The sequence below is a fragment of the Micropterus salmoides genome, unplaced genomic scaffold (assembly GCF_014851395.1).
Source record: "Micropterus salmoides isolate LMB-PRFRI ecotype aquatic unplaced genomic scaffold, ASM1485139v1 Ms_hic_scaffold_21, whole genome shotgun sequence".
Classification (NCBI taxonomy): Eukaryota; Metazoa; Chordata; class Actinopteri; order Centrarchiformes; family Centrarchidae; genus Micropterus; species Micropterus salmoides.
In genome coordinates this window covers 24,473,030-24,495,989 of record NW_024041262.1, presented here as the reverse complement: position 1 = coordinate 24,495,989, position 22,960 = coordinate 24,473,030, and the positions used below count along the sequence as shown (strand labels likewise).

The following is a 22,960-nucleotide window of genomic DNA, read 5'->3' as shown; positions in this document are numbered from 1 at the left end:
GGACTTCAGGAGGAGCCCCCACCCACTCTGCCCCCCATCACCATACTCAACAGCCCTGTGTCTGCTGTGGAATCCTTCAGGTTTCTGGGATCCACTATTTCCCAGGATCTGAAGTGGGAGCCCATCACGGACACCATCATCAAGAAGGCCCAGCAGAGGACGTACGTCCTGCGCCAGCTCAGGAACTCAACCTGCCTAAGGACCTGCTGATCCAGTTCTACACAGCCATCATCCAGTCTGTCCTCTGCACCTCCATCACTGTCTGGTTTGGATCTGCCACCACAAAGGACAGGAGCAGACTACAACGGACAATCAGGACTGCAGAAAAAAATAATCGGTGCCAACCTGCCCTCCATTCAGGAGTCAGGAAACGGGCAGGAAACATAACTGCAGATCCATCTCACCCTGGACACAATCTGTCCCATAACACCAAATTTAACCTGCCTGCTCCCCATTCACACCTGAGACCTTGTAGCACAAATGAGTCACATGATACCGGGGAGGTAAAATAGCTTAGTGGGCCCAATTTGGACATTTTCTCTTAGGGGTGTACTCACTTTTGTTGCCAGCGGTTTAGACATTAATGGCTGTGTGATGTGTTATTTTACACTGTTATACAAGCTGTGCACTCACTACTTTACTTTGTAGCAAAGTGTCATTTCTTAAAGATATAATCAGATATTGACAAAAATGTGAGGGTTTTACTCACTTTGAGATACTGTAAGTATAATAAATAGTCCAATAAATAAGATATTTTAGGTGGTTGAAAAGTAACTAAGTAACGTTTTCTCTGAGATAAATTTTAAATAAGCTACTTTTTACTTAAGTAGATTTTTATACCAGTAACTTTACTTGTACTTCAGTAAAAATCAGTGTAACAGAACTTTTGCTTAAGTACAATATTTTAGTACTCTTTCCACCACTTGTGATCAGGGGTATTTAACTATGTGCCATTGTTGACTGAGAGTACTTATGTTTTTATTCCAATCAAAGACAACAAAAGTTGATTTCACTGCTGGGCTCCTCCTCTCTGGCTGAAGGTGTTCATCATTGAAATCATCTGGTGTTATCTTTTGTTGGGATGAAAATCTGTTTACTCTCAGCCCCCCATGGAATATAGTTGAATATCCATGTCCTGTGTTGTTATGTATGTATTGTTCTGCTCCTGAAGGCAGCAAAAAAAAAGGACAGTTTGTCCTCCTCGTCTGGCTGAAAGACAAACTGTTTTTGATGGTGTAAAAAAGCTGACATAACCAAGCAGTTTTTTGGAAGCACATCATTTATATTAGTTAATTCATTTCATTATGAAGGATTTTTTTATATTGCTGTTCTGTTTTTCGCAGGCACCTTGGGTTGACATCATTCACTATGTCTGTGACAGTCATACATCGACTAATGGCAGGTGTCAACATGGGCACTTGGAAGAAGCACATGGAAAGGCGTGGATCCAGAAAGACTCCAGGTGCCACAAAGATTTAGTGGACATTGTTCTCTATGAGCGCTGGCTGAAGCATGTGCATAAATACTTCAGTTATGCTTCAGTTAAAGTGTGGCTACATGTTTCACACAGATGTAAATAATTTATGCTTATTTTTCAATTCTATATATATATATATTTAATCAGATCAGCTGCAGACCTAGAGGCTTTCCAGAATCATATATTGATGTATATCAGCAAGCGATCCACCTTCACTCCCGCAGTTTATGAGGCAAGAGTTCTGCTTGCCGCTCTGGACTATAACTTCCACCGGAACCGACCAACAATGAAAACAGCAGAAGGCAAAAAGATGTACGTTTTACACTTATATTCATTTTCCCATTTACAATCAATGTTTTGTATGAAAGTGATTATTTATTTTCATGTTCACTCAAGGTTATCAGTTGTTAAAATGGCTAACTGATGGAAGTGCAACATGGATCGGATTGTTTTCACATAGGCAGAACAAAAATGTTACCTGATGTAGCCGCCTCTCTCTGTCCGTAGTTTCACTCAATGTCCTGCCCACAGCTGAGCTCTGTGGTTAAACGTCACAAGTAAGATCCTATCAACACTTGTGAGACAGTAGCTGCCCCAGCGAGCACGGAGGTTGTGTCGCAGGGAAGGCAGCCGATGTTACTGAAGCTGGAATAAACATCACAATCGTATCATCTGTTTCTGTGATGACAAGCAGCCCATTGTCCCTGTTAGACCACTGAAAATGTCCAACGTCACGACCTACGGGGTTTCACTCAATCAAGGCGAAAGCGATGTCTTTAAATCAGTTCCTCAATTCTAAACCAATTGGTGAGCTTCAGAGTTAACCATAGCATGCATCTGTCTTTTCTTTTCCCTGCAACTCTGCATCACAATGCACGTATTTATTTCTTTGAAATGTAACAGCGGCAGAAAAACTGTTTCCCATACTGTGAAACTCTGCAATCAATCAGCGGTGCTAAACTGCAGGTCATAGATCTGTTGCATCACTAGTAACTGTTATTGAATGGTTAAAATTTGTGTAATTACAGTTTCAGAAGGCTGCACAAGACAAACCGCAGTAGACAAAGGTTATACGCCCTGAAATCTGAAAAAACCTATGCATACATCTCTGAGCTGCAAGCAAGGATTGTAAAGAGGAGAATCACAAGTGGAGTGGGGATGCCTCGAAAGAAGTCAGGTAAGACTTTGTTTTCCTTCAGGCCTGAAGTTGATGGTGACTCGACGTCATCCTTTATGTGTCGTTCTGGGGAGCCATTAAAATAGACGCAGTTGGTCATTTAATTTGGAAGACTTGTTGAGGAAAAGGGTACTTTCGAAGGCTACCTCACTACTTGCCATCTGGTTACATGTGTTCTTGACCTGTATCCTAATATTTGTTAAAGGAACTCCATCTTCCACATTATTGGTTCTTATTACATTTCTATTTTTTTATTAGTTTCCTAGATAATAGCTGCCAACATTTTTTGCTGTGTGTTTCAGTGTTGCCTGCAGATGTCCAGCAGCTGTTGGTGATTAAAGAAGAGGTTCCCTCTGAGTGGAGCCCCAGTCTGGACCAGGAGGATCCAGAGCCCCTACACATAAAAGAAGAACAGGAGGAACTCTGGATCAGTCAGCAGGGAGAGCAGCTTAATGGGATGGAGGAGGCTGATATCACCAGGTTCCCATTCACTGCTGTTACTGTGAAGAGTGAAGATGAGGAAGAGAAACCTCAGTCTCCACAGCTTCATCAAAGCCAAACTGAGGACAACAGAGAGGCAGAGCCTTCAGCCAGCAGCTCAGCTACGCAGATAAAAACAGAAACTGATGGAGGATCAGAACCTGCTGGGAACCTTGATCCAGATAGTCATTTACAACCAGATACTGATGAAAAAGCTTCAGACACTGAAGTCAGTGATAATGACTGGCAAGAACCTTTGTCAGATTCTGAAGCTGAAACTGAAGACAGTGACAATGGTTGGAAGGAGACCAGAGCACCTGAGTCAGGTGTAAATGCTCTGAAATATAAGGAAGCTCCTGTAAGTGATGCAGGATGTAATGCTGGGAAAAGATACTTTAGCTGCTTTGAATGTGGTAAACAATATCACCACAAGGGGTCTCTTCGGAGACACATGACATCTCATTCTGGAAAAAAGTCCTCCAGCCGTCTGGATAATAAAAAATGTTTCAGAGTGAAGCGAAATGTAGAATTAGAGATGAGAGTCCAGACAGAAGAGAAACCATTATGCTGTGATGTTTGTGGGAAGAGATTTAATAGGATGTCAACTCTTAAACTGCACATGAGAGTCCACACAGGAGAGAAAGAATTTGGCTGTGATGTTTGTGGGAAGAGATTTACAGATCAGGGAACTCTGAAGAGACACATGAGAGTGCACACAGGAGAGAAACCATTTGGCTGTGATGTTTGTGGTAAAAGGTTCAACCAGCATCCACATCTTGTTAGACACATCAGAATCCACACAGGAGAGAAACCATTTAGCTGTGATGATTGTGGGGCGAGATTTACAGATCAGGGAAATCTCAAGAAACACACGAGAGTTCACACAGGAGAGAAACCATTTAGCTGTGATGATTGTGGGGCGAGATTTACAGATCACGGAAATCTCAAGAAACACATGAGAGTCCACACAGGGGAAAAATCATTTGGTTGTGATGTTTGTGGGACAAGATTTACAGAACAGTCAACTCTCACAAAACACATGATAGTGCACACACGAGAGAAACCATTTGGCTGTGATGTTTGTGGGATGAGATTTGCAGATCAGGAAAATCTCAAGAAACACACAAGAGTCCACACATGAGAAACCATTTGGCCGTGATGTTTGTGGTAAAAGATGTAAAAACAGCATCCACATCTTAAGAGAAACATGAGCAGTGTTTCCCACACGTAGACTTTACTTTGCCGCGCCACCCCGGTATTTTTGGTGACCTATTTTAGCATTTTGCAGAGAAATACAGGTAGAGTTCTTGTCTATTACGCTACAAGACATGGAAACGCTGGATAGTTTAGAAGCCACACTGAACACACCAGTGCAGATGTCATTTGTTAGCTACCAGGTCGGTTTTGTTTTATAGCCTACGTCATTAACAAGCCTCCTCCACATGCGGCGCACCTGCTGCTGTAAACTGAATTGCAGGTGGAAAATCCAGTAGACGAGTTCTGTGTCTTTTTGACGACTACAAATTGTCCTGCTGATGGAGAAAGTCAACAGAGCAGACACATACATGGGGAGATTCACAGAAAGAGGTGGGGCAGACAACTTTGTTTGATGAGAATTTGAGAGTTTTGTGCATACACCGACTGACACCTCCTGATATGTATAAAGACAAACGTTGTATATTTTAAGGATATGTTTCATAGTGGACGGGCTGAAAATTGTGTCCTCTTACATTTAATCTTTTATGTATGTAAATTTTAATATTATTACTATTATTATTATTATTATTACAAATATTATTACTATTATTGTTATGTCTTATAGATATATATGTATTGTGTTTTTATCCTTAACCATTCCTTCTTCTATATTCCGTATGTTAGTCTGTCCACATTTACTGTGGTTTAGGTTTAGCTGTGAGAGTCTTTTGTCTCTGGACCAGCTGTATATGTGTTTTAGTACTTCTCTGTTTATTCTTTTTTATTAATAAATTCTTCAAAGACTCAACTAAAAAAGTTACTAAATTATTTGCTTAATCCATCACCAGCAAGATACAGTTTCCCAAACACAGACCAAGTGGTCTAGTCATTTGAAAATACTAGATTGTATTTTTACAAAGTGTAAGGGAGGAAGGGGAGACCCTTTCATTGCAATTTGTGACTGATTTTGACCTTTTTAAAGTTTGAAAAGGAAGTGTCTTTTGGTTCTTTCTTGATTTTTAATCAAAACTTACAGGTCCCATTGTTTTAGATAATTTCCCAGAAAGTAACTGTAAATTCTTAGCCAGATTTCTGGAAAGGACTTAGCAATTTGGTACTTACAGGGAAAATGGTTAGTGTTTAAGCGACACAATTCCAATGAATGAAATCCAATTAATTGGATTAATTAGTGTAAAAATTTGAAATTTGCCTACAGGCCATTTACCATTCCATATATATGGTGAATAAAGTTTGCAATTATATGGTGAATAGGGCTGGGCATGTTAACACGTTCTAATCATACATTAATTAATTAACACAGACGATTATTTTATCGCACATCAACGCAGTTTTTATTATTTTGAAAGTACGTTGCTCAGTGGCTCTGAATACGCTGTGAGGGCCCCGGGGCCTCTGTCATGTTGTTTCTGTTTGTGTGTCTGTGTTTTGTTGCAGGGTGAACTTCCTGGTGGAGTGGAGCTGAGGCCATCAGATCATCGGATCAGAGGCAGCTGGCCACTGTCTCCAGATTGCATAAAACCCACCTCTTACTGACTTTTGCGGAGCCTGACTGCTTGCTTTTTCCTGTTCCCCAGCACCACGGCGTGCTGATGTTACTTCTCTGTTTTGTTTAAGTTAACCTGGCACTATGTTTTGCCAGCCACATTTGTTAAGCTTTAAAATTATCTGTTATATTCGTTAAAGTAAATTACCTTTGTTAATAAACATCCTTTCATGATAATCCCTTTAGCGTGGTTTCCTCTATTTGCCTCTGAGGTGGGCCATAACAACGCACTCAGTCAAACCATGGGTCAGAGGTGGGGTGGGATGTTGATCAGCCTGCAAATCACCTACCCGAACGAGCAGTGGAGGGAGGCTTCGGCAGACTATATGCTGTCATCTTTTTTTCTGTGTTTTTCCATGCTGCTTCCATGCGACTTGTAAAGTAATTTCAAGTTTTTAAGTCTGTGTGAGTGAACACATGCTCATAAGACAGCCGCCACCCCAATCGCAAGAAGGTCATGCGATTAATCACGATTAAAATGTTTTATCGTTAACAATCAACTTTACGTTTTTGAAATTATCTCAAAAGTCTTAACTTAGAAAACAAAGATGCAGCTTTGACTTTTTATCACTTCAGTTTATCACTCAAAAAACTATTTTTCCAAACTCGACCCAGGCGGTTTCGCCAATCGACCTGAAACTTTATTATAATGTTACGATGTTAAATAAAGAGTAGGCCTCACCGCTTCAGCTGCAAACCACATCCCCCTGTCTCCGTCACAGAGCACTGGCATCTCTCTCGGTGCTTCGTGGCGAGTTCGGCTGTGTTTTAAGCTGCGGGCCTGGGCGGGGAGGGGAGGGAGGTTACGGTTGTTGTTTTAAAAAATGCTTGAAGCCTCCTAGGCCAAATTTGAATACTTCGCTTGCACATACATACATACTGTCATGCACATACAAACATGAGAAGCCCCCCAGGCTAAATTTGAATACTTCGCTTGCACATACATACATAATGTCATGCACATACACTCACCAGCCACTTTATTAGGTACACCTGGCTAGTACCGTGTTGGACCCTCCCTTGCCGTCAGAACTGCCTTAATTCTTCGTGGCATACTTTCAACAAGGTGTTGGAAACATTCCTCAGAGACTTTGGTCCAAATTGACACGATTGGATTGAGATCTGGTGACTGTGGAGGCCATTGGAGTACAGTGAACTCATTGTCATGTTCAAGAAACCAGTTTGAGATGATTTGAGCTTTGTGACATGGTGTATTATCCTGCTGTAAGTAGCCATCAGAAGATGGTACACTGTGGTCATAAAGGGAATGCCCATCCCTGTATGTCAGCAACAATACTCAGGTAGACGTACTTAGGTACTTAGTATTTTTAATCTTTCAGTCTGGTTCTGGTGCTCACAGTTAAGTTTTCCACCATATTCAATTTTTTTTTTAGATTCGAGATGCTCCTGTACTAATGTAACAAAAGTAATTATAGGCTAGTTAATGAGTATCATTGTCCAATCACACCACATTTCTGAATCTCATAAATATGAACCGTCAGGTGAGGGTTAACCCTACCCCTTTTTGACTTTTATTTCACACATGAGGCTAAAATTATTAGTATCAACGAGTTATATTGGCAATTAGGCCTCAATCTAAAACTAGTTAGTAATGAGGGAGAGGGAGGAGCAAGCAGTTTCGGAAAGGCCCCTATTCAAAATGTATCACTGAGCGCTGCAGGAAGTCATTCCTGCCTGTGGCCATCAAACTTTATAACTCCTCCCTCTAAGTATCTTAGTTAGTCATTAAATTGGACCTTATTATCTGTTTAATAATTAATGTCCAATATTCTCTGCTGCTATTTATTCATTATCACTGTTCACCGTAACAATTCTTTAATAATACATGGAGGAACAATTCTGACATAAAGGGAAATAAATACATACATATATAAATGCTCAATAAATAATCCAATTAAATGCACAAAAAATAATGTATAAATATCTCTTTTAATTAGCATCTTTATATATTCACCATTGTAATAATTACCTTATTTATTTATTGTCTGTTTAATCTTCAACCACTGTACAACTGATCCCATCCTCCCTCCCCATGAACCTATATCCATACTTTACCTCGCGCATGTACATACTAACCTTGCGCATATACATACTAACCTTGCGCATACATAAATACTCACCTCGCAGATACATACATACTTAGAAATGACAGAATACATGTATGTGCAAGCGAAGTATTGAATTTTGGCCTAGGCGGCTTCTCATATCTCACACACTGCTCATAAATCATTTTTCTGATTGAATGTAACCTGTTTTAGAGGCACATGCAAGAGCCCGGTGTGGATAATGAGCAGACTGCAGCGCACACAGAGGACAGAGTGTCACACACACTTATATCACACTAAATCGCACCCTTTTGCGGTTATGTAATCGCACATGATGACATCGCGATTGCGATTAGCTTAATCGTACAGCCGTAATATATATAGCCTAGTCTTTTACAATCAATATCGATCGTATCATAAAAGAATGTGAGGTCTCTTTTTCATAAATTAGAAATAAATGTTCTAAATTTAACCAAAATAATTTGGTACATATACAATCATAAATCCTTAATGTGCTCAACATCAGTCCTGAATCTTAATACAACTGTTGATTGTTTGATAAACCTATGGTTGCAGTGAGTGCAGCGGTAACGTCAGATCCTATTTACGCTAGAAAGAAGGAAGTTGATCTGAAAGTTGGCCGCTGTATTTATACCCTATGCATTAAGGGAACATGATTTGGCTGTGAGGGTGACTCCAACCAGAGTGCACTCCTAGTTTTGGAAAGGAACAATGTCTTCCTATTATAATTTCTTTCACACTCTCACTGTAGTAACACTCTGGAGCACAGATTAACTACATGACCTCTTCGGTTCCTTCTCCATCTCCATCAAGTCTAAGAACTCTGCAAGGTGGAGAGGGACAGATATGAAACCAGATGTTTGCCAAAATGTCTGGTAGCAGGACATAGTGCAGCTGGGAGAGTGCAGAGAGTTCTTGGGACCAGATGATCAGCCTGCTTTACGTGGATCCCAGTTTGCACAAGTTTCATATCAAAGCAGATACAAAACAGACTGTTTCCAGAGGATGGGGCTGAAGGTGTGGAAACTGTTAAACTTAAAACATTTGATTTGTTGATTTGTTGTTAAAAATCTTGGGGTAATTTTATAAATTGGGCAAACAATTTAGTTTCAAGATAAAGGCATTCATATATTCAAAGTAATGAAGAGGAAAGGGATATTATTTTTTGTACAGTACATTTTGTTATTAGGAAAATTCCACATTCACAAGAAGAAATGGGCGGATCCCAAACCATGTTTTGTAAAGTTGTATCAAGAACTGCGTCAATATAGCACCAACATCAAAGACTAAGAATAAGACAGCAATTAAGATTAACTATGTGCTTGGCACATTTTTTTATGGACTGATGATACAGTATTTTGAATTTGCTTCACTCTCTTAAAATCATGTATTTTGTAGGCTACTAATTGTATATCATTTTTTCTTTACTTTGTACAGTAGGTACCCCTGATATGTATAAAGTGTGACTGTATATGTTTTCTTTAAAATTATTTTTTAAAAACCAAACAGACAAACTGAGAAATACCTTTGATCACAGGCAGGAGGAAGGAGAAGAGATGAGAGGAGGAACAAAACAGAGAAATAAGAAGAGATCTTTCTGTAACACCATCGTCAGGCTGAGCCAATCAGAGGTTCATGTTCCGGTCATTGTTTACAGTCCGATTAGCAACTTCAGAGACATCAAGACGACATTTCGGCTAATCTGCGCTCCACACGGACTGTTTACCTGCATGCAGCCAAAGCCCGCTGCAACGTGATTGGTCAATACTCCCCGGACTACAGGCGGAAACCGGAACCTTCCTCTCCTGCAGACCCTGCATCCATGTGCAGATGGTAGAAAACAGACGGAGGAGAAGAAAGAAGATGAGATGAGTTTGAAGTGTTTGCTGGCTAACCGAGAAGCCAACATTTTGACAAATGGAGGATCGTACGTGTTATTTAGCAGAAGAAAAAGCGACGGAGCGAAAAGAGGAAGAAGTGAAACTAAATGTGGACAGACGACGGCAGAAAACAATGATCAACATCGGTGCGGCCTTCCCCAAATGGAAATCTCTGATGAGGGACAAATGTTTTCAGAGTGACGCCGAAGTTGCCTGTTTTCTGCTGCACAGGTAATTTAGCCCGATCTAAACGCAACGTGTTGTTTGGTAGCTTCAGCTGGAACATGGCCACAGGGAGACTTACCAACTCAGTAATTACTACCAGGACTGTAGTTTTACTTTCATGCGACAAATCCTACAATTTATCTTCGTTATTGCCAACAGAGCAAGGCTGTGCTTCAGATTATACATTTTTATATTGCAAAACTCTACCAGCTACTTTACTTAAATGATAATGATCTCTTTGCATGTGGCAGGTTAGCATAGTGGTAGTGTTGATGGTGGTAGTGTCTTGCAAACAGCAAATCCTGAATGGGACTAACTTTTAGTCATGGTCCTCTGGCGGCTTTTGCTGCAAATGTACACATTCTGCAGATTTGGGTAAAGTAAGTTAGCCAAAAATTGTACTCAAGTAAAAGTGCTGTTACTTTGCGTAAACAACTACTCAAGTAGAAGTAAAGTGATCATCAAAACAACGAGTACAAAATGTTCACTGAACAAATAACTTGAGTTGCGAGAAAAAATTGTTGGGTTTCTGTAAATAATATCACCGAGTGTGGTCTAGACCTAATCTTTTATGAAAAGCGCGATGAGCTAACTGTTGTTGTGATTTGGCGCTGCATAAATAAAATTGAATTGAATGTTGTGCCTTAACAGAATGGGTGGAGCATTAAAGAAAGCACCATCCTGACAGTCGCAGTGTATCAGATCAGCCTTTATTTGTCTCACAGGTGAGAACATTACAGAAGCAAGTGGACAGCATGGGTTAAAATAAAGTGAAAAGTGAATTAAACATAATACTAACAATATCAAATAAATAAATTATACAATACTAAGCAGATTACCAAAAATTAAACTTCAAAGTGACAATGTGCTTGGTGAGTTTACAAAAAACAATAATAAAAAAACATATTCCAATATTAAACAAGTTAAAGCGACATAGTGCATATATTATCTGATGCTGATTATAAAGTCTCACAGCTGCAGGAAGAACAGATCTTCACACAGCGTGGATGTATCAGGAGCTGCTGTTAGTGTCTCATGAAGGGGGTGGGATGAGCTCTCCAACATGGGTGAGACTTAGCTCTTACCCTCTACTGGCTCGAGTGAGCATCCCAGGACAGAACCGGCCTTTTTAATCAGTTTGTTCAGTGTCGGCCGTTGAGATTCTGCTACTCCAGCAGACCACTCCAAAGAAGATGGCTGACCACAGAGTCATTCAAGGTCCTCAGAAGTGTACCGTGCACTCAAAAAGACCTTAGTCTCTTGAGCAGGAACAGTCTCTTCTGGCCCTTCTTGTAGAGGTGTTAACAGTGTCTTTGTAGTCCAGTCTGTTGTTGAAACCAGTATATTCGCATGCAGCTTTCGCATCAGCTAATGGATGCACATACACAGCTACCACGATAACGTGAAAATTCTCTCGGCAAATAGCTGTTAGCACGCGAGCCGGCTAACAGCTCAATATCCTTAATGCGGTATTGTTCTTAAACAGTGATGTGACCTTGGTTACACCATCTGTTGTTCACAAACACTATCAGTCCTAGTCCCTTACTCTTACCCCTCTCCCTCGTCCTGTCCGCCCGTCTCATCTGGAAGCCGTCCAGCGTGTTGTTTATGTCCGGAGTTAGCTCTGTTAGCCATGTTTCCGTAAACACCATGACGCTGCACTCACTGTACTCACGCTGGCGCTGCGGTAGCTTCCTTACCTCCTGGGGAACTTCATGTTTTTGTCCATGTAAAGTACACCCCTCACATTTTTGTAAACATTTGATGATATCTTTTGATGTGACAACACTTAAGCAATGACACTTTGCTACAATGTAAAGTAGTGAGTGTACAGCTTGTATAACAGTGTAAATTTGCTGTCCCCTCAAAATAACACATCACACAGCCATTAATGTCTAAACAGCTGGCAACAAAAGTGAGGACACCCCTAAGTGAAAATGTCCAAATTGGGCCCAAAGTGTCAATATTCTGTGTGGCCACCATTATTTTCCAGAATGGAAGGTGGAGGACCTTGCACTCCTCCACCCTCCGTTTGAGGACACCCCACAGATGCTCAGTAGGGTTTAGGTCTGGAGACATGCTTGGTCAGTCCATCACCTTTACCCTCAGCTTCTTTAGCAAGGCAGTGGTCGACTTGGAGGTGTGTTTGAGGTTGTTATCATGTTGTTATAATGCCCTGTGGCCCAGTCTCAGAAGGGAGGGGATCCTGCTCTGCTTCAGTATGCCACAGTGCATGTTGGCATTCATGGTTCCCTCAATGAACTGTAGCTCCCCAGTGCCGGCAGCACTCATGCAGCCCCAGACCAGGACACTCACATCACCATGCTTGACTGTAGGGCAGGACACACTTGTCTTTGAACTCCTCACCTGGTTGCCACCACGCTTGACACCATCTGAACCAAATAAGTTTATCTTGGTCTCATCAGACCACAGGACATGGTTCCAGTAATCCATGTCCTCAGTCTGCTTGTCTTCAACAAACTGTTTGCAGGCTTTTTTGTGCATCATCTTTAGAAGAGGCTTCCTTCTGGGACGGCAGCCATGCAGACCTATTTGATGCAGTGTGCGGCGTACGGTCTGAGCACTGACAGGCTGACCCCCCACCCCTTCATCTTCTGCAGCAATGCTAGTAGCACTCATGCATCTATTTCCCAAAAACAACCTCTGGATATGACACTGAGCACATGCACTCAACTTCTTTGGTCGACCATGGCTGTCAGGTTCATACACCTATAATATCAGACAAGGAAGAAAGACGAGAGTTAATGGCTTTTTACTCACGAGGAGAACGGACAGAGATGTACACAGTTACAAACTTATCTCTAAAGTTATCTCTTCCGTTTCCTCTCTTTTTATTATATTCAGGGCGTTCCCTAGTTACATGCATGTTGCTGCTCTAAGGGAAAAGTGGGTGTAGCAGCAACATGAAACGTGATCAACGTGACATATATTATTGTACAGTATTGTTCCAGGAACTATGTACGTTAAGCTCAGTCGCTCCTCAGGCCCAGGGCTTCAGTTGTCTGCTCCGTGAGTCATTTCCTTCAGTCACACCATCCGCTGTAGACTTCCTGTCAGTACATTTCTGCCGACAGACTTACACACTTGCATTAGTACACGTCTTGATATATATATTTATATATTGTTTCAGATTGCATGGGCGAGAGTAAATATGAGATAACTTATATACATACTGGTTCCAACAATGGTGAGGCCTGTTCTGAGTGGAACCTGTCTTGTTGAACCGCTGTATGGTCTTGGCCACCGTGCTGCAGCTCAATTTCAGGGGCTTGGCGGTCTTCTTATAGCCTCGGCCATCTTAATGTAGAGCAACAATTCTTTTTTTTTCAGATCCTCAGAGTTCTTTGCCATGAGGTGCCATGTTGAACTGTCGGTGACCAGTATGAGAGCGATAACACCAAATTTAACCCACTTGTTCCCCATTCACACCTGAAACTTTGTAACGGTAATGAGTCGCATGCCACCGGGGAGGGAAAATGGCTAATTGGGCCCAATTTGGGCCAGTAGTAGGACCATAGCTAGACACCTGATCTCCAGATGCGATCATAAACAGTACACCAACCAAAAGAAAGGCCGGCAAAACCTCCTCAGTGTTAATGTACATGGTGGGAAATAGATAAAAAGTATATAAAGTTAAAGAGGAAAAAAGGCTCATCAGAGCTGCTGTAAAATGCAGCGCTGGAAGCTAACAGTCACATTAAAACGTGTGAAAGCGCTGGACACGTCGTCCTCCTCATCTGGCTGAAAGACATAAACCTGATGGTGTTGGGGAAAAAACTGACATAACCAAGCAGTTTTTTGGAAGCAAATCATTTATTTATATATATATATATATATATATATAAATAATTTTTTTTTTTTTTTTTTCTCCTAGTAAGTTGATTCATTTCTTTATGGAGGTTATTTTTATAGTGCTGTTTTGTGTTTTTTCACAGGCACCTTGACATCATTCACCATGTCTGTAACAGTCGTACCTCGACTATGGGAAGGTGTCAACATGGGCTTCTGGACGAAACACGTGCAAAGGTGTGGATCTGGAGAGACTCCAGGTGCCGCAAAGCTTTAGTGGACATTGTTCTCAATAAGCGTTGGCTGAAGGATGTGCATAAATACCTGCGATTCAGGTAAAGGGTGACTACGTGTTTCACACAGATGTAAATACTGACTGTACTAATTTTATATTATTTATAAATATATTTATATATGCACAATCAGATCAGCTGCAGACCTAGAGGCATTCCAGAATCAGATACTGATGTATGTCAGCAAGCGATCCACCTTCAGTCCCCCACTTTATGAGGCAAAAGTTCTGCTTGCTGCTCTGGACTATAACTTCCACCAGAACCGAACATTGAAAACAGCAGAAGGCAAAGAGATGTAAGTTTTGCACTCATATTGATTTCCTTATTTACAATGAGTGTTTTGTACTAAAGTGATTATATATTTTCATGTGCGCTCAAGTTTATCAGTTGATATAATGACTCAGTGTAAACATCAACATTTTCTGATAGGCAAAACAAAAATGTTACTATTAAATAAATTTTAAAATGGGTTGCTTTAGCCCTGATTTAGCTGCCTCCCTCTGTCCCTAGTCTGGGTCGATGTCCCACCCACATTTGATCTGATTGGTTAAAGGTCAAGAGTAAGACAGTAGCTGATTCCAGTGGGCAGCGGCAGTTGTGTGACAGGGAAGGCCGCAGATACTACTGAAGTTAGAGCCCGACCGATATGGGATTATGAAGTCCGATGCTGATTTTGATATTTGAGGATTTACGATAACCGATATTCTTTTTCCCTCTTATTTTAAGAAACTGTTACGTCCCCGCTCACTAGGGGTAGGAGAGACATAGACATAAACCAGATGGTTTTGGTATGGGTGGAAAGATTATTTATTAAACAGACGGTACAACAAAAAGTCAAACAGAAAATGGGCAAGCGGGTGATACGTAAAACAAAGAACCAAATATAACAAAAAGAGATCCCTCCTAAATTACGGATTACTAAACTACTTACAAAGATTGGCTAAACTTCGGGGAAAGCTTGAAGGCGGTCCTGCAGGCAGCTCGGCGATTGGAGGAGGGTTCTTGTGCTGCTCCAATCAGGATCCTCAGATGTGGGAGGCGGGATCAGCCAGTCTTCCCCGAAGTTTAGCCAATCCCCCGCCGGAAATCTCACAGTGTACCACATGTAGGGGGAAACACAGCAGCAACAGTGACACACAGACAGAAACGCTTATTTTATCCCTAACATTTGTTATGTTGAGACCTCACCAAGATACCATGACATAATGCAGTTTAAAAATAAACTTTGTTATTGTTAGAAATAGTACTTTGAACAAAAGTACAAAAAAAAAAAAAATATATATATATATATAAGCTAAATACGAGTCAAATGTGTAAAACTACAGAAAACATTTTTTATATATTTGATTTTATTATAGAGTACTACTACTAATGAACATTTAATTAAATAACGTATGTATTGTGGGAGCCAGCGTAACAGTAACTATGAAATACCATTTTACTATTACTACTAAAATAATAATAATACCATATATTATCTCTCATGTCATTGCTATCATAATAATGATAAACAGGGCTCTCCTACATAGGCAAAGAATATATATATATATATATATATTATATTTTTGTCATGCGGTAGTTATTACCTTACATATAATCTGCCACGATGACTATTTCTACATGTAGTTTATCACCTGCACTCTGTTAATTCTATCCAAAGCTACAGAAACGATTTCCTAACCGCCTTCTGTCTCTATGATACAGTAACGCAGAGGAAACGCTGCCCTTGAATTAATCTAATACTACGTGACTGTCTATGAGGACTTGCAACTGTGTGTTCCCTCTGGTTTAATCATTTCTGACACGCTGACTATAACTACAGACACTACAGTTTAATCTGCAAAACAGAAAATTGTTCAGGCTTCAGTGACGACATGGGGGGGACTGTACGGATCTGTTGCACCAATACTGATATTGAATGTTCAAAATTTGTGTAATTACAGTTTCAGAAGGCTGCACAAGAAAAACAGCAGAAGACACAGGTTATATGCCCTGAAATCTGAAAAAAACAATGCATACATCTCCAAGCTCCAAGCAAGGATTGTAAAGAGGAGAATCACAAGTGGAGTGGGGATGCCTAGAACTAAGACAGGTAAGACTTTGTTTTCCTCCAGGCCCGAAGTTGATGGTGACTTGACGTCATCCTGCTTTCATCATCAGATCAGACAGCACATGTCGTTCTGGAGGGCCGTTAAAATCAACACAGTTGGACATTTAATTTGGAAGACTTCTGAAGCAAATTGCGGTAAAAGACTTTTGAAGGCTACCTCAATACTTGTCATGGTTAAATGTGTTCTTGACCTGTATCCTAATATTTGTTAAAGGAACTCCATCTTCCGCATTATTGGTTCTTATTACATTTCTATTTTTTTATTAGTTTCCTAGATAATAGCTGCCAACATTTTTTGCTGTGTGTTTCAGTGTTCCCTGCAGATGTCCAGCAGCTGTTGGTGATTAAAGAAGAGACTCCCCCTGAGTGGAGCCCCAGTCTGGACCAGGAGGATCCAGAGCTCCTACACATAAAAGAAGAACAGGAGAAACTCTGGACCAGTCAGGAGGGAGAGCAGCTTAATGGACTGGAGGAGGCTGATATCACCAGGTTCCCATTCACTGCTGTTACTGTGAAGAGTGAAGATGAGGAAGAGAAACCTCAGTCTCCACAGCTTCATCAAAGACAAACTGAGGACAACAGAGAGGCAGAGCCTTCAGCCAGCAGCTCAGCTACGCAGATAAAAACAGAAACTGATGGAGGATCAGAACCTGCTGGGAACCTTGATCCAGATAGTCATTTACAACCAGATACTGCTGAAAAAGCTTCAGACTCTGAAGTCAGTGAAAATGACTGGCAAGAACCTTTGTCAGATTCTGAAGCTGAAACTGAAGACAGTGACAATGGTTGGAAGGAGACCAGAGCACCTGAGTCAGGTGTAAATGCTCTGAAATATAAGGAAGCTCCTGTAAGTGATGCAGGATGTAATGCTGGGAAAGAATCTTTTAGCTGCTTTGAATGTGGTAAACAATATCACCTCAAGGGGTCTCTTCAGAGACACATGAAGTGTCATTTAAGCAAAAGGCCTTCCACCCATCTGGTTAATAAGAAATGTTGTAAAGTGAAGGACAATGTAGAATTACACATGAGAGTCCACACAGGAGAGAAACCGTTTGGCTGTGATGTTTGTGGTAAAAGATTTACAGTCCAGGGAGCTCTGAACAGACACATGAGAGTCCACACAGGAGAGAAACCGTTTGGCTGTGATGTTTGTGGTAAAAGATTTAACCAGCATCCACATCTTAAAATGCACATGAGAGTCCACACAGGAGAGAAACCGTTTGGCTGTGATGTTTGTGGTAAAAGATTTAACCAGCATCCACATCTTAAAATGCACATGAGAGTGCACACAAGAGAGAGACCGTTTGGCTGTGATGATTGTGGGAAGAGATTTACAGAACAGAGTAGTCTACAGAAACACATGAGAGTCCACACAGGAGAGAAACCATTTGCCTGTGATGTTTGTGGTAAAAGATTTACAGAACAGGGAGCTCTCAAGAGACACATGATAATACATACTGGAGAGAAACCATTTTGCTGTGATGTTTGTGGTAAAAGATTTAACCAGCAGCCACATCTTAAAATGCACATGAGAGTGCACACAGGAGAGAAACCATTTGGCTGTGATGTTTGTGGTAAAAGATTTAACCAGCAGCCACATCTTAAAATGCACATGATAGGTCACACAGGAGAGAAACCATTTGGCTGTGGTGTTTGTGGTAAAAGATTTACAGAACAGGGAACTCTCAAGAGACACATGATAATACATACTGGAGAGAAACCATTTTGCTGTGATGTTTGTGGTAAAAGATTTAACCAGCAGCCACATCTTAAAATGCACATGATAGGTCACACAGGAGAGAAACCATTTGGCTGTGATGTTTGTGGGAAGAGATTTACACAAAAGAGAAATCTAAAGAAACACATGAGTGTCCACCCAGGAGAGAAACCATTTGGCTGTGATGTTTGTGGAAAGAGATTTAATCAGCATGCACATCTTAAGCTGCACGTGAGAGTCCACACAGGAGAGAAACCATTTGGCTGTCAGGTTTGTGGGATGAAATTTGCAGATCAGGGAAATCTCAAGACAGACATGAGAGTCCACACAGGAGAGAAACCATTTGGCTGTGATGTTTGTGGGATGAAATTTGCAGATCAGGGAAATCTCAAGACAGACATGAGAGTCCACACAGGAGAGAAACCATTTGGCTGTGATGTTTGTGGTAAAAGATTTAACCAGAAGTCTCATCTTTGCAGACACATGAGCAGTGTTTCCCACACAGACTTTACTTAGGTGGGTCACCCAGGTGTAATTGGTGACCTATTTTAGTGTTTTGCAGAGAAAGACCGATATAGTTGTTGTCTATTATGTTAAACGGACGGTGGATCTATTACAATCACGGATCACTTAAAGCCACAGTAAACACAATATTTTCCAAACATCTGATGACTCTGCACGTCAGGGTAAATATTTGTATATGAAATGCACATTTTATGTCTAATTGTCTAGTCAATATACTGTATATTCAAACTAAGTGATCCAGTCACCTGAAATACTGGATTGCACTGAAATGTAATAGGTGGAACAGGAGACCTTTTATAGTGGACTTGACGTCTGATTTTGACCTTTTTAAGATGTATATAAATAGAAACTGTTGTTATTAAGATGGGTTTGTGATTCTTTCTTAGTCTGTAACTGAAACTTTGGTAACACTTATTTTACAGGTCTCATTTCTTTGTATAACCTTCTAGAAAACTTTAAACTCCAGGACGGTTCGAGGAAATGGATGATCGTTATCATAGGGAAAGTGGAGATTGCAAGATCCAATAAATTGCTTATGTAACTTAGTCTTTTTTTGATAATTGTCTATAGGCAAACATACAGTTCAACATATATAACCAATGAAGTCTGACACATGACAATCACTGTTGCATTAGCTGTAGCTAGCATGGATAATTACTCGCCAAGGAGCAGTCTTCTAAGTACTTTGTCTGAACAATGTCAGTGAAACACAACTATTTATTACGTTTGATAAACACAGATATGCAACAGAGTTTTTGAACTGCAACTCAAAAAAGACAATCACGTTGCTTGTGAACTTGTGATGTGCAATGTATGTGCATGCACGAAATGAAACTCATTCCAACAGCTGACTATATGCGGATGGATGTGATGGCCAGTCTTGGGAAGTACCACATTACTCAGTAACTCTAATATTATTACTATTCCCATTAACTAGTTGTGTAAGAGATTACTATTTCTAAAAACAGTAATAATATTAGTTACAATTCCAAGTAATGCCATGTTACTGTATTACCATAATGCACCATCTCGATGTGAATGCGCAACTGTGCAGTTGGTTAGGTAAAGAAGCTAGCCTTATGTACTTCAATTCGGCTACCAACCAAAAATTAAAGGAAGAATGAAAGGCATTCTTTGGACAGCTGTAAGTATTGCCTTTATATTGCGTTTGTCACAGTCAAAGATCAAAGATCATTGTCTTCCATTTTAAACTTTGTGCGACCAGCAAAAAGTTTTCAGCCGGGAAATATTCATGGCTTTCTTTGCCATGAAAGCCAAGCAGTCAGAAAAGCATGAAGAGCATGAAGTTTAGTCTTCCCCCTGGGTTCCCCGTCTAATCCACCTCCAGAAAAGCCTTTTGGAGGGAAAAGGGGATCCTGTCGTCGCAGACATGCTGCTCTGGTGCCCAGCTCCTCTCAGTCTTCGCTGCCCGGCCCTTCGCTTTCAAAGCTCATCAAGTCTAAGCTCCCTAGTGGTATGGGGACAGAGCCGTCCAGTCCTGCTGTCCTGTCCTCAAGGTCCAGTTTGGTGGTCCGACCGAAACCCACCTCTGGGACCCCTGCTCCTGGTCCCTCATAGGTGGTCCGACCAGCACCTGCTCCTGATTCTCCGTTGGTGCTCCCACCAGCACCTGCTCCTGATTCTGTCGGTAGTCTGACCGGCTACTGCTGCTGACCCCACATCCTCCTGTGAAGCCGCAGCAAGTCCCTATCTCTACCCCAGACCTTGCTGAGCCACAACCGACCCGACATCCCTGAGCTTCCGCACTTCCCGAACTCTGCCAAGCAGCTGCTACCTCTGGACTCCAGTCTCCCCTCACTCGTGAACAAGACCCTGAGGTACTTGAACTCCTTCACTTGGGGTAAGGACTCATTTCCCTACCTGGAGTTGGCACTCCACCGGTTTCCTGCTGAAAACCATGGCCACAGATTTAGAGGTGCTAATCCTCATCCCAACCGCTTTACACTCTGCTGCGAACTGATCCAGTGAGAGCTGAAAGTCACGGACCGATACAGTGAGAGCAGTAACGAGATCCCAAGCCCGCCGAACAGCAACCCCTCCTCACCACGACTATGCCTTGATATCCTGTCCATGAATATCACAAACAGGATTGGTGACAAAGCGCAGCCCTGACGAAGGCCAACCCTCACCTGGAAAGAGTCTGACATACTGCCGAGTACTCTCGCTTTGGATGTACAGGGATTGGATAGCCCTGAGAAGGGACCGGTCATATGCCTTTTCCAGATCTACAAAGCACATGTAGACTGGATGGGCATACTCCCAAGCCCACTCCAGGATCCTTGTGAGAGTAAAGAGCCGGTCCATTGTTCCACGACCAGGTTCCTCTTTGATCTCGGCCGAACCCTCCATTCCAGCACCCTGGCATGATGGAGTTGAGCCAGGGAATGGTGGTATCATCGTCCATTTCTGAAGTGGAGCAGTCAGCACGATGAGATGTGGTAGCTGCAGTCTGATAGCCTTGGTTGAGACTGAGAAGACGTAAGACGTTTTGCCTGGGCCAAGGCTACCGTAGAGAACTCCATGATGAGCTTTTCTTACTCTCTGAGCTGGGACTTCAGAGAAACGATACTTTCCTTCAGCTTGGACATGGTAAGTTGGCAAGATCCGCATTCAGCCATCACACTCATAGTTAGTCCATAAAAGTGATAAAAATAAAAGTAAACAACAAAACAATAAACATGCTAGGATTTTGAGGCAGTTTTACCCAGCCACCAGGCCAAACACTGCCCAGATAAGCAGCAGCAGTCGAAGCTGAGTAGTTCGTCAGTAAAGTTACCAAATTTCCACTGACAGATGTGAATGTTTCAGTGTGTGCAGGACCTGTAGTGCTTAGGCCAAGCTGTAAGAGCGCACACAACAGAAAGAGTTCCTGATTGGTATTGAGTCTGTTTGTATGCTATTAGCTTGCTCACGCTGAAGACCTCACAGGAGGTTAAATTGTCTCACTTCTGATCCCAAAAAAAAGCAGCCTGATCTGTGTTCAGTTCTTTCTCTTGGTGAAGTTGTTAGACAGACCAGTCCTGGTTTTTGTACTGCTACCCCCATACTCTGAAAAGCACATAGCTCTGGTTTCCCCTGGGCTACAGCAGACCCCAGCTCTGGAGTCACTGCTGTCTCCAGTTCCCCTGGCTCAACTAGTCTCTAGCCCAACAGCACTGTCACCAGTCAACAGTCCAGCAACCCAACTCTTGACCTCCAGTCCTAACACCTGTCTGCAGCCCTGCTGCACTGTTGGCGACTCTCAGTCCAGTTGTACAGTCGCCAGCCTCCAGTTCTACTGTCCAGTCGCTGGTCCTCTGTCCTGCGGCCTTATCCCTGGTTCCCTATTTTGCTGCTTCGCTGCCGGACTCTAGTACTGCTCTGCCCTTTGAAGGTCTTCGCCTTAATCGCTGGCCTTCTGCCAGACCTCTGGAGCGGTTTCTCCCTCATCGGTGGCCTCCTGAGGCAGGGCAGAGAAATAGGTCGGTTAGGGGGGAAAATCCAGGGTGTTGACCCGACAGGTCAGGAGGTCGGCCAGGAGGTCGGCCAGGAGGCCGAGAGCCAGAGCAAAAGCCCACAGGAGGCTGAACAGAGCGTCGGCAGCGAGGATTGGAAGCCCCAGGAGGCCATCCATGGAGCCGGCGAGGACGACAAAACCTTTCTGGAGGTCGGGCTGGGGGCCGACGGCGAAGTTGGAGACCCTCTGGTGGCTGAACCGAAGACCAACCGCAATGAGAGCTCAGGAAGAAGACAGGAGGCCAGCGGCGAAGGCGGAACCTCACTGGAGGCCGGCGGCAAAGGCAAAGCCCCTCTGGAGGCTGAGCTGGACTCCTCGGCAGGGAAGCAGCACAATGAACCAGAGACCAGGCTACTGGGCTAAGGATCGTGGACAGGGCACGAGAAGGTGGTGTAGTCCGGACTATGGGCTGGACTACGGACTTGGCACGAGGAGCAGGACTCTGTTCGATCACCTGACGAGTTGATACCGGTCGATCCACCGACTGGGCACGAGGAGCAGGGGTCAGCTGGACCACCAACGGAGTTGATCGGTCCTCTGATGGGGCATGAGGAGCAGGGGTTGGCTGGACCACCGGCAGAACTGATACCGGTCGGACCACCAACGGGGAATCGGCCAAAACAGGAACCACCCCACGGGTACCCCAAAACTGTCTCTTGTGCGTTGGCAAACTGTGGTGTAGTTGGGCTAGGTTGTGAAGGCTTTGGACCAAGGGCTGGATGATGTTGACGGGAACCGTGATGGCCACATCTTCTCCTACGACCACCACGGAACCCAGGGAAGATGGCCAGCGAGTCCCCTCAAACAGATAATGGTGGTCAAAGTTGTTTGCCGGCCAGGAGACAGGCTGACCAGCAGGTGAATCTCTCTGCCCGGGGGGGGGTGAAGTGTTGGGTCAGGC

General features: G+C 42.6%; 1 protein-coding gene across 14 annotated transcripts in view; it reads left to right on the top strand.

Annotated features, from left to right (window-relative positions):
• LOC119916452 (zinc finger protein 569-like) overlaps positions 1-18,904 on the top strand; it is a 63,778-nt gene extending 44,874 nt beyond the window's left edge. For 6 of the 14 annotated variants that reach the window (XM_038736467.1, XM_038736470.1, XM_038736466.1 and 3 more), the window contains 5 exons: positions 1,344-1,462; positions 1,625-1,789; positions 2,506-2,654; positions 2,957-3,890; positions 17,462-18,904. In XM_038736467.1, the coding sequence (XP_038592395.1) occupies positions 1,344-1,462; positions 1,625-1,789; positions 2,506-2,654; positions 2,957-3,890; positions 17,462-18,533 (2,439 nt within the window). In that variant the 3' untranslated portion in view covers positions 18,534-18,904. Of the gene's footprint in view, positions 1-1,343; positions 1,463-1,624; positions 1,790-2,505; positions 2,655-2,956; positions 3,891-16,611 lie in introns of those variants that run through there. The other 8 variants (XM_038736463.1, XM_038736468.1, XM_038736465.1 and 5 more) reach the window with 3 other exon arrangements.
• Positions 18,905-22,960: the final 4,056 nt, after the last annotated feature.